The following is a 12,350-nucleotide window of genomic DNA, read 5'->3' as shown; positions in this document are numbered from 1 at the left end:
ATGTTTCTCCTGAGGTTACATCTGTGTTTTTCTTTGTATCCTGAACAATTCTTCTGGCAGTTGTGGCTGCAATTTTTCTTGGTGTACCTGACCTTGACTTGGTATCAAGAGATCCCCAAACATTCCACTTCTTAATAAGAGAGTGAACAGTACTGACTAGCATATTCAAGGCTTTGGATATCTTTTTATATCCTTTTCCATCTTTATAAAGTGCCATTACCTTGTTATGTAGGTCTTTTGTCAGTTATTTTCTACTCCCCATATCTCAGTGTATTCTTTTTTCCCAGTGAGTTGCTAATTTTCACTATCATTTGGTTAACCTCCTGCCAACTGCATAATGCATACATGCAGCTGTAAATTGAGTTATAATCCCGAGCTTCTGTACCTATGCTTGCTCCCAACACACTGACCCCTCTAGTGATGCATCCTAGAATTCTCTTCACTTTCCCCGCTGCCTGGCCACACTGTTTGCTCATTTTGCAATCATCTGCAATATGTACCCTCAAGTCCTTTTCCTCTGAAGTGCTGACCAACACTGTACCCCCAATGTTGTACTCTGTCACGGGGTTCTTTTTCCCTAGGTGAATTATTTTAAATTTAGAAACATTGAACTGCAGTTTCCATTGTTTTGACCAGTCTTCCAGCAATGCCAAATTATGTTCCATGTTATAAACACCTCCAGGGATATCAACCCTATTACACACCTTTGTGTCATCAGCAAAAAGACATACCCTACCCAACAAACCTTTAGTTATATCAGTTACACATAGATTAAATAGAGCAGGACCTAGTACAGAGCCTTGCGGTACACCACTAGTGACTGGTCTCTTTTCCGAGTGAACTCCATTTACAACCACACTCTGGTATCTATTCTTTAGCCAGCTGCATATCCACTAAACCACCCAAGGGCTAAGTCCTAGCTTGTACAACCTTTGTATTAGATCATTATGTGGAATTGTATTGAATGCCTTGCTGAAGTCAAGATATGCTATGTCCACAGCACCACCCTGGTCCAAATCATTGGCAATATAATCAAAAAATCCAATCAGATTAGTCTGACATGATCTGCCCTTGGTAAAGCCATGCTGCTTTGGATCCAGCAAGTTGTGTGTTTTTAAGTGATTAATGATCCTTCTTTTTAGGAATGATTCCATTAACTTGACTACAACCAATGTTAAACTCAATGGCCTATAATTGCCAGCTTCTAACTTGCTGCCCCACTGTTCTTTTTTGGCACATTTTTTTTTTAATTCAGAGCTTCTGTAGTGCTTGTACTAAAAACATGAATTGCCCTTTATGTTTTAGGGTCCTTCCAACACTTCACTTTCTATTCAGGATAGGACCCATGCTCTTTCCAAACATGTATTATTCCTAATCTCATAGCTGTTCCCGACACTGTCTTTTCATAGTTTTTGTTAAAAACATAATAAGCACTGCTAACCAGAAAAGAAACGCAGTGAAACTCATTTCCACAATGTTAATTTCTAGACTGCTTTGTCTAATTGGAAAGAATTCCTTTCATTCAGGACCATAAAAATGGTTCTGAAAAGATTGAAATGGGTGAATGAAAGCAAGAGGAAGGCTTCCAAAATATCAGTATGTACACAACTGAAAATAAACATACTGTGCCTCTTTCAAACTGTTAATTGCATACACTGTTTGTACTGTGTGCGATAATGCAGGGAACATGATGAAAAACAGCCCTGCTCTTAAACATACAGTTAGCCATCACTGTCTAAATGTATCTTCAGAGCAGATATTGTGTAATGCTACCTCCTTAAGGTCCGCTGAGCATTTTTGGGTTCCCTGTCAGTCCCAAGCCCGCCTTGGAAGCCCATCCCTTATTGACACCACCTTAAACCTTTCACCAGGAGGACCCCCTGACTTGAAACCACACACAGTTTAGAGTGAACTGATGTCCTGGTTATATTCAAATCAGAATGTAAAGCATGAAAGCACAACAAAAGACAGTGGTATATGTGCGTAGAATAAAAGTTAAACACTCTACAGATTCAAACAAGTGTTGCAACACTGTACCACTTTGATCATTTTTTTTAGATGTCCTGCAAATCATAATTTAAACAGCAGTCCCAGCTCTGATATATTTCTACCCAAGTGAGCTGGAAGGAATTGTCAACTGTCAGACTAACTCACACTTGGGTTCTCAGTCACTAGTGACTGGGTTTAATTCTGCAAATGGATTCTTTTGTTAAATGCGTCAATGTCCCTCTTGTTTGTTTTGTTTACTTAACACAGATTTGTCCAATCTTCTGCATACTCGATGGGACCCTAGTTGGTGCACATAAAGGTTCTGATCTTTCCTGGGGAAAAAGCAAGATTGGAGACATGGAGAAAAAGGAACTTCTCCTTTAAGTGATGTTGGATTATAATGATATCTCTTTAACACAAAGAATAAAGTCTAGGATTAAAGTGAGATTGTAGAGAAGGGCAGATACAGAATTCAGCAGGGTTTAATCCCTCATTAAAGGGTTGTAAACTAGTGTGATGAGGAAGTTCCTTGGTGATTAGATCAGATTGGAACTGAGACACTAATGTAGTTTTGCCTGCAGGGTGCATATTTTGTAGCCAAGTCCTGTGATTTAAGATGTTGATAATGCAATAATCAGTAGGCTGCAGGGCTGGATAGACCAGACGATCTAGGCCTTAGTGAGTAACTATGAAACAAAGTATGCTGAACTGAACTGAAAAGAAGGCAACTGAACTTTACAATGTCACTTGCAACTGGTAATTATTGGAGTATGGGATTCACTCACCTGGTCTGTAGCCTCAGTAATATGGCAGATAGTCTCCCAGTAGGGGGTAGGGGCTGCCAGTAGTCTGTGCTTCCTTCTAAAGTCTTCACTCTCTGAGGTCTGAGCCAGCCCGGGTCTCCAGCATCCCGCACAGCCGTCTTCACACATCCACCTCCTCCCTTTTGGTTCCCAGGCTTCTGTATTTATATACCCCCACCCCTTATCCAGCTACTCTAGGAAATATATTCTGTTCACATGTTATCTAAACATCAAAGTCCTGCTGCCAGCATACAAGTCCAACAAGGCTTCTTTTCAATAGAGTCTGTATAACTGAACCACAGAGCACTGCCATCTTGTGTTCATCTAACATCCTGCAAGCAGTATCACTGCAGGGTGTTACAATTGCAAAAATTAATACTCTCTTCTTGACCAAGACAAAAAAACATGAGGGGTGCGGGCTAAGAGCTCCACTTTAAGTGATATCTGGTCAGAAGATCATAAGAGTAATGCTAGTGTAAAGGCATTTGACTGGAGTTCCACTTTAAAAATTAAATATAGGTGTGTTATCCTTTATCCATTTTCAACAGCAAAAAAAAGGATAGGTTATCCCTACATTTCATAGTCCTGATTTGCATCTGTTGTACCATGTAAATGTGTTCAAAAGTATCCTGTACTCTTTGTATTGCTTCCTTTGTATAAAATACCTGGTGTTCCTGGCAGTCCCTTTGCTTTCTTATTTCACATTGACCATGCTAGGCGCGATAGCACATTAATCTCAGTGTGGTCAGTTTTCTGACTGTACTGGGAGCACAGCCTGCCTAACTTCCAATAGCCAAGACTTTTGGTGACATGCCTCCCCCCTTCCTGTACAGCTATTCACTGGGAAGATCAATGTGCTGATGTTTCTGCACCCTAATAAAAAAAAAATATACATATATATATATATATATATATATACAGTATATATGCACACACACACGTTTTGCCTTTCATTACTATTTTAAACTGAATAGGTTGTTTACCGGGTGAGGCTTCACATATATTTTAAGAAGGATCCTCGGAATTAGCAGACCTTGGTATTTAAGACATGCTTTAAGGGATTTCTAGAGAACCTTGTTTTAGGCCAGAATTCCTCTTTGTCCATATACTGTAGGTGTAGCAATGACCCCTGATTGAGTTGCTGGAAAAAATTGGGTCCCCCTTACCTGTTCAGAGGTTTTCAGCCCTGTTTCTAGTCCCAGAAGAACAACAATAAATTCAAGCTCCAGTCTAAAAGTCTTTATAAGATTTTTTTGCAGGTCTTGCGCTAAAATGAAGGGAGGAGGGTTGAGAATACCCAAAACACGCACAAATCTTGGAGGACATCTTCCTGAATATTTATGTTCTAGCAGTATTAGGCCCTGTAGGAGCAAGCTAAAAGATAATGATGATAGAAGAGGGGACAGTCAGTTAATCTGTAACCCTATATAAGCAGTGAGCAATCACAGTCCTTAATATGATATTAAAGCTTTGGGGGTTTTTTTGGTTGTTTTCTTTTAATAACAAACATGTCGTATTTACCTGCTTTGTGTAATGGTTTTGCACAGAGGTCCACTTGTGGAACTTCTGGCTCCTCTCCTTTGATCAGTGCCACCAATAGCAAGCCGATTGTTATAAGGACATGGGTGCATACTCACTCCCGGGCCCTGCTCTATGTGACCATAAGACACATAGAGCCACGACTTACCCCCTTCGATGCATGAAGGTTAAAAACCTTTAGCCTTTACAACTAGTATAAGCAGCACTTTTTGGTGTCTAACCCTCAACAAGCACTTCTATACCTGTAGCTAATGGAGAAAGGATCACACCTCTCCAGCTGAGCGTTGTCAGGCAATTTCCTTCAGGTCCTTAGCCCACAGCACCAGCTGAAGCCTTGTAGTAATAGCTTCTCTGGAACACACATGCTTCCACCTGGGGGAGAAGCCCCAGGAGAGAGAGAGACTAATCAGATCCTCCAAAATATTTATCTTCTCCCCAACTACACCTACATCAGTCTCCCAGGGACTGGCTAGAGTCCAACAAACATTCATAACCCCAGTGATTGATCTTCCCACACTATTAACAACTCAGTGTAATCTGAAACCTGAGTGAAGTTAATGAACACACCTCCTCCACCCTGTCATAGGATCACATGGACAGTTGAGGCTGTCAGTCACCTGTGGTGTTCTCCAGGGGGGTGACAGGGCTGTCACCTGAGATTGTCTGGTGTCGACTCAAATAACAGAGAAAGGAGACAGCCGAGAGAAATGATACTATGTGGTTTAGATTGAGCCAAGAACACGCTTGTTCAGTTTTCATGTCTGACATTTACAATCACTTTAATATGCTGCCAAACAGACCTCAGATGCAGCAGGGATCCACTCCCCATTGAGTTTATATTCAGTTTTGTTTGCTCAGCATAGACAACGAGTTCTTTTCCCAGCTTAGATTGCATTCTCTGATATACCGGTTAGAGGTATATTTTAAGCCAGTGGCTTTATACTATTTTATAAGAAATTCATAATCATATTTTGACTTTTCTTACAGGAGTATTCATCACAAAAGGAGATGTTGGTGTTGGAACCATTGTTGGCTCAGCTGTATTTAACATTCTCTGTATTATTGGAGTGTGTGGACTGTTTGCAGGACAGGTAGGAGTTATTTTAATTCTTATAACTCCATAACGTGCATTGTTTTATGATGGATAGAATTGGAACAAAAAAAGATACAACATTTTATATTGATCCTAGGTTTTAACAATATACTATCAAGTCTCAAAGGCCATAGCCATATAGGGGAAGCAGAAAAGCTTCATATGACTTTACAGACCGCATTGCTCATCATTGATGTATATATAGTGGAATATTAAGTTATATGCCTCTCTGTCCATGGTTTCACTTTGTCAGTAAGGCCTCAACATTTGCAACTTCTGGCCTAAATTCTGCAATTTGGAGCTAAGCAAGCTATGAGCACATGTCTCCCTGAGCTTTTCATTTTGAGGGTCTTAGAACTGCATAATAACATTGGTGTCATTTTTCCTGTCCATGCTTTATAAATAAAGTAGTCTGAGATCCATTTTTTCTGTGCTGTGTGTCAACAAATGAGTGTCATTTCTAAACTGGCTGATCTTCTTCTGGCTTTTATGCTTTCCCTTTGTTGTTGTGCATGTTTTTCTACTTTATGTCTATTTTCTAATACCCTTTAATCTTCAACTGCATTCTATTACATTTTCACATCTAATGGCATAAGCCTGTGGTATTTTTCAAACTAGGCATGCATTTATATCAAAGATTAGCTCCATCATAAGAGATTTTCATATTTACATTTTTTTTTTGGCATAGTTTTTTTTACATTTTATTTTTCTATATAGGAAAACATCCTATTTGCATTTATACTGTGACTTTTTCTATTTAGTGTATTATTTCAAACAGACCTATCTGGAGATTATACATCAAATTTAGCAAAAGGTTTAGGTGGGCGAGGTAAGTCGTAGGCTGACCATTACGATGTCAAGGGTTTGGTCAAAAGTGGCTCTGGATCTTAAAGTTCCAGATGATGTAGGGAATTGTGTGTTAGTTGTGTGAGAATAGCAATTAAGCTACTATTAAACCAGGGTTAACCCCAAATAGTTTAGGGACCTTCAAGTGCATTAGAAATGGAGTGCAAAGTAGGACAATATGATGACACAGTTTTTTGCATATGAATATTGTATATAAGTTGATAACCAACTCGTTTCAGAGATAATAGAATTACCCCTCCTTCAGGATTGATACATGTAAAAGAATATATATATATATATATATATATATATATATATAAATATATATGCATTGGGTCTAAATTTGGAGGGAATGTATTGTGGCTTTGTATTATTTTCATGTCTATACCCTTTTGCTGTGCTGAAAAGCTTCTTGTTATCAGTGCTCAGTAGCTCAAGCTACTATATATATATTTATAATTTTATATATATATATATATATATATATATATATATATATATCGAAAAAGTCTGTGCTGTGACTCTACCCCATCCTGCCTTTTCTTTACAGTTTGCTCAGTTTGAAGATAGAGAAATAAACAGTATATGCTGCATTCTCTCTTTAGAAAAATCCATAATGATTTGTGAATCCATTGTCATAGGCACACCCTGTATTTTTTTTAAACAAAGCTTTAAAATAAATTATTATTATTATTATTATACAGTATTTATAAAGCGCCAATAGTTCGCTCAGCGCTGTACATTACAAAGGGGGACAGAACATGTGCCAGAACAATACCAATACAATGTGATACACGAGGGGTTCGAGGGCCCTGCTCTTTCGAGCTTACAATCTAGGAGGGAGGGGGTGGTGGCACAGGAGGGGATAGCTGTAGGGGATGGGGTGGTAGGAAGAGTGGAGGTGGTCGGCAAGTTAGCAGGGGGTGGGGTAGGCTTCCCTGAAGAGATGGGTTTTCAGGGTGCGCCTAAAGGAGAGAAGAGTAGGTGATAATCTGATGGGTTGGGGCAGGGAGTTCCAGAGGATGGGTGACACCCTGGAGAAGTCCTGGAGGCGGGCATGGGAGGAGGAGACCAGGGAACTAGAGAGAAGGAGGTCTTGTGAGGAGCGGAGTGTGCGTGTTGGGCGGTACTTGGATATTAGGTCGATGATGTAGTTCGGGGCAGTATGGTGGACAGCTTTGTACGTCAGCGTTAGGATTTTGAATTTGATCCGTTGCGCAATCGGAAGCCAGTGGAGGGATTGGCAGAGGGGGGTGGCGGAGATGGAGCGGTTGGAAAGGTGAATGAGTCTGGCAGCCGTATTCAGGATGGACTGAAGCGGGGATAGCCAGCGGCGAGGCAGGCCAGTGAGGAGGGAGTTGCAGTAGTCGAGTCGTGATATGATGAGAGAGTGGATGAGCTGTTTAGTGGTTTCTGGGGTTAGGAACGTGCGGATTTTGGCGATGTTGCGGAGGTGGAGTCTGCACGAGTTTGTTAAAGATTGGACTTGGGGCTGGAAGGATAGGTTGGAGTCCAGAATGACACCCAGTACTCTGGCCTGCGGGGCGGGTTTGATGGTAGCATTGTTGGATGTGACGGAGAAGTCAATGGGGGGTGGTGTCCGGGCTGGGGGGAAGACAAGAAACTCGGTTTTGGAGAGGTTCAATTTAAGGAAGTGGAGCGACATCCAGTCTGATATGTCGCTCAGTAGGTGTGTGATTCGGGCTGAGACCAAGGGGGTGAGGTGGGGGGTTGAGAGATAGATTTGTGTGTCGTCGGCATAGAGGTGGTAGTTGAAGCCGTGAGAGTGTATGAGTTGGCCAAGGGAGGAGGTATAGATGGAGAAGAGAAGGGGCCCAAGGACAGAGCCTTGAGGGACCCCAACAGAGAGGGGGAGTGAGGGGGAGGTGGTAGCATTATAGGTAACGCTGAAGGAGCGTTGTGACAGGTAGGATGAGAGCCAGGAGAGAGCAGAGTCTCTGAGGCCGAGGGAGTGTAGTTTTTTGAGGAGGAGGGGGTGGTCGACTGTGTCGAAGGCCGCAGAGAGGTCAAGGAGTAGGAGCACTGAATAGTGGCCATTAGCTTTGGCGGTTAGCAGGTCATTGGAGAGTTTGAGTAAGGCGGTTTCGGTAGAGTGTAGGGGACGGAAGCCGGACTGTAGGGGATCAAGGAGGTTGTTGTCGTTGAGGTGAGAGCATAGGCGGGTGTAGACTAGGCGCTCGAGGAGTTTAGATGTAAATGGGAGCAGGGAGATGAGTCTGAGGTTGTTCGGGTCATTGGGGTCCAGGGAGGGCTTTTTAAGTATGGGGGTGATGTGTGCATGTTTCAGAGGGGAGGGGAAAGTGCCTGAGGAGAGGGAGAGATTGAAGATGTGGGTGAGGGAGCATAGGATGGAGGAGGAGGAAGGTCATAGGAGTTGTGAGGGGATAGGGTCGAGGGGGCAGGTGGTGAGGCGGGCATCAGAGAGGATCTTGGAGACTTCCTCGATGGTAGTAAGGTCAAAGGTGCGGAGTGTGGGGGGAGCTTCAGTATGAGGAATGTAGGGTGGGGTGGAAGAGGAGGTCAGAGCAGTGGTGGGGCCATGGGAGAGGGGTGATGAGGGGGTAGCTGAGTGAGGGTGAAGGGGGTTGGAGAGAGTTTGAGCAGCGACGAAGTCCCTGCGGGTTATGTCGAGGGGGAGGGGGGATAAGGGGGTAGCTGTGTGAGAGGGTGTGTGAGTTGCAGCAATATCCTTGCGAATTGTGTCAATCTTGTTTTTGAAGTGATTGGCAATCTCAAGGGCAGTGAGTGATGTGCTGGGTGGAGGGGGGGGTGGAGAGAGTAGAGAGTTGAAGGCAGAGAAGAGTCGGCGAGGATTGGAGGAGAGGGCCTTGATGAGGGTCAAGAAGTAGGCCTGTTTGGCAGCATGGAGGGAGGAGGTGTAGGTGTGGAAGGCAGATTTGTAGCGGGTGAAGGCTTGTTGGGATTTGGTTTTGCGCCATAGTCGCTCCAGGGCACGACTTTGTCGTTTGAGGGTTTTGGTGTGATCAGTCTGCCAGGGCTGGAGCGGTCGGGGTCTGATGTTGCGTGTGGTTAAAGGCGCTAGTGAGTCAAGGGCTGTTGAGAGCGCATTGTTGTAGGCGGTCAAAGCCAAGTCGGGGCAGGACAGGGGGAGGATGCGGTCGTGGAGTTGATCAGCTGCAGAGTGGAGGGGGCAGGGTTAAGGTTGCGGAGGTTACGGCTGGTAGTAGTGTGACATTTGGAGGGGTAGGCGTTGGAGGACGAGGAGATAGAGAAGGTGATCAGGTTGTGGTCAGAGAGAGGGAAGGGGGTGTTAGTGAGGTTGTGGGGAGCGCAGCAGTTGGAGAAGACAAGGTCGAGGATATTTCCGTCGGAGTGGGTGGTGGATTGTATGCACTGTGCAAGTGCAAAGGAGGAGGTTAGGTGGAGGAGACGGGCTGTGTCTGGGTTGTCGAGGTTGACAGGGATGTTGAAATCCCCAAGGATGATGGTGGGTAGCTCAGAGGAGAGGAAGAAGGGTAGCCAGGAGGAGAAGTCATCCAGGAAGCGGGGTATGGATCCAGGAGGCCGGTATATCACAGCAATCTTCAGGGGGGTTGGGGAGAATAGTCGGACGCAGTGGGCCTCGAAGGAGGAGAAGGATAGGGAGGGGGGGTTTGGGAGGACTATAAATGGTCTTTGGGAGGACTATAAATGGTAATAGATTTCAATTTAGCTGAAATGTATAAGAAGCTCTATCCTGTATCCTGAGTTCCTTTTTAAAACACAACTCCAGTTATAGATTTTTTTATAAATTGGCTAGGCATGCTGGAGCTTCCCCCTTTAGTAAGTCCTCTGTGCCATTGGATGGTGTTGCCTTTCCATCCAACATCAACCAGTCCACTTCATGTGAGCCTAGATTGTCAAGAACCCACTTTCTTGGGTACGTCATCCAGTCACCCTGTGCCCCAGGATCATGCTACAAGGAATGGCACCATGTCAGTGCTTTTATAGGTGTTTCATATCGTTAAATATTGCAGAGATTATTTTAGGATAGGGAGCAGGGTAGGCACAAGAACAAATATGTCTCCCATATGTACATCAACTAAAATATACATAGAAATAAACACTTGCCCTCTGGAAGATTTACCTCCCTTCACAACCAGGTCATTTTTTGCTGTACGGAGTTGTGCTGCTTTAACTGATTATTGCTGTCATGCAACACTGTACACAAATTAAATTTACATAATTTTTTTTCACACAAGTGGAGCTTTCCTTTGGTGGTATTTGATCACCACTGGGTTGTTTATTTGTTGTACTATAAATGAAAAAAAGCTGAAAATTGTAAAAAAACAAATATTTTCACTTTTTGCTATAAAACATACTTTATCCCATCAAAATATAAAATGTCTTTATAATGTAGCACCCTCTAGTGTGCTACTAGAATAGTGTAGTGTATTATAGGTTAAATCCTTGTGTATGACTCATGGTAATTGCGTGAGTCTGTGATTGAGGTCAGGTTAGTGCAGGTCAGTTGGATGACTTAATAGTTTGTAGCGCTATCGCCTCTTCCTAACTCTGGAGGACCATAGGACCTTCCAGAAGTCGGTAAGCACTAAGGGGTGGAGACCTAATCTGCATGTTTATGGGAGTCTGGCCAATCCAAGGTCTGGAAGCCCTGGTAGAGTGGTGGCCTGGCCACTGAGTCAGGCTTACAGAATAGTCGGGTGGAAGATGGAGTTCTAAGGAGACTGTCGGCGCCTGGGAGGGATCTAGGGGGGGCCAGCTTCTAGGTTGGGCTCGGGCTGGGTCAGGAGGATACTTTCAGCAGAGTAGCGTGAATGGGATTGAGACCTGGAGCAGCAGGGAGCAAAGTGAACAGAGTGAGTACAGCAGCGCTCTCTGGGATCTACAAGGGGAAAGACTGCCACACATAGCAAGCTTTCTAAGGACAGTGCTGGGCTCACGCCTTTATCCTTGTTCGGGGAGATCTTCAGAGAAGCCAGGAGGGCTGGTAGTGTTTGCAGGCTGTAGAGCCGGAAGCAGCTCTATAGGGGGAAAGAAGATATCCCTGCATGTAGTTACAAGAAGTTAAGCTGATTTTTGAGGGGCTGATAGTTTCTCGCCCATAAAGGGCTGTTGGTACTGATCCACCACGACTGACAGCTTTCAAGAATAGAACAGTCCAGGATTTGCCTTTGTACATAGGAAGGAAGTGTCCCCCCTTCATTGATTCAAGCCAAACTGGGCATCCCATAATCCCTAGTTCCCTATCCAAGTTAATTTCCCCTAACAAAACAACAAAACCAAGCCCACGGACTGATTACTCTCTAATTGGATGCAAGTCTGTGTGTGAAATACTTGTTGCCTGGCTGTACAGAGAGAGCATAGGGGTACCCACAACACAGCGGCCATTACGAGGGTAGTACTACAATAAATGTAGGCCAAAATGCATTCTTCTACATGTCTTTGGTAAAAAATCCCAATAAGTGTATATTAATTGGTTTGCATGAAAATTAAAGCATCTACAAATATATATTTGTATATATACTGGAATTTTTTTAGATACTAGTAATGGCGGCGATCAGTGACTTATAGTGGGACTGTGATAGTATGGCGGGCATTCTGACATTGTCTAACTGACATGACCAGTGATACTAATACAGTGCTAATAAAATGCACTGACACTATACCAATTACACTGGGCAGGAAGGGGCTAACATCTGGGGCAATCAAATGTTTAACTGTGTGCCTAACTATATGCAATGTGTTGACTGTGTGCTGTTTTACTAGAGGATGTGACAGTTTTTTCCGTGCAAAGCATATACCAGTACATCCCCACTGTCAGTAGAGAGATCTGTGTTGTTTACAAAACGAACAAGTTATACATGCTTGCTCTATGAAATGGTATTGCACAAATTGGCCCCAAACATTCTCTTTTGGGTTCCCCATCTGGCACTCCAGGGTCCTCCACTTTTCAGTGTGCCACCATAGGAAGCTGCATCCTATGGGGACGCACCTGCTGGTGCGATCCATGGCTGGGCAGTGTGTGGCTATTGATACACACAGCATGGCTCAGTCCTGCCCCCTGCTCTCTGCTCACAGGATTTGATAGACAGCAG

At 43.6% G+C, this 12,350-nt stretch overlaps 1 protein-coding gene across 1 annotated transcript in view; it reads left to right on the top strand.

Annotated features, from left to right (window-relative positions):
• Positions 1-12,350, top strand: part of SLC24A3 (solute carrier family 24 member 3) — a 526,682-nt gene that overhangs the window by 408,651 nt on the left and 105,681 nt on the right. Inside the window, exon 6 of the mRNA XM_089669796.1 lies at positions 5,319-5,422. Coding sequence (XP_089525922.1) covers positions 5,319-5,422 — 104 coding nt within the window. The remainder of the gene's footprint in view (positions 1-5,318; positions 5,423-12,350) is intronic.

This window comes from Staurois parvus, unplaced genomic scaffold (genome assembly GCF_062004578.1).
Source record: "Staurois parvus isolate SC_StPar_1 unplaced genomic scaffold, SC_StPar_1.0 ptg000081l, whole genome shotgun sequence".
Classification (NCBI taxonomy): Eukaryota; Metazoa; Chordata; class Amphibia; order Anura; family Ranidae; genus Staurois; species Staurois parvus.
Note: the sequence above shows the minus strand (reverse complement) of the source record. Positions and strands in the feature narration are given on the sequence as shown.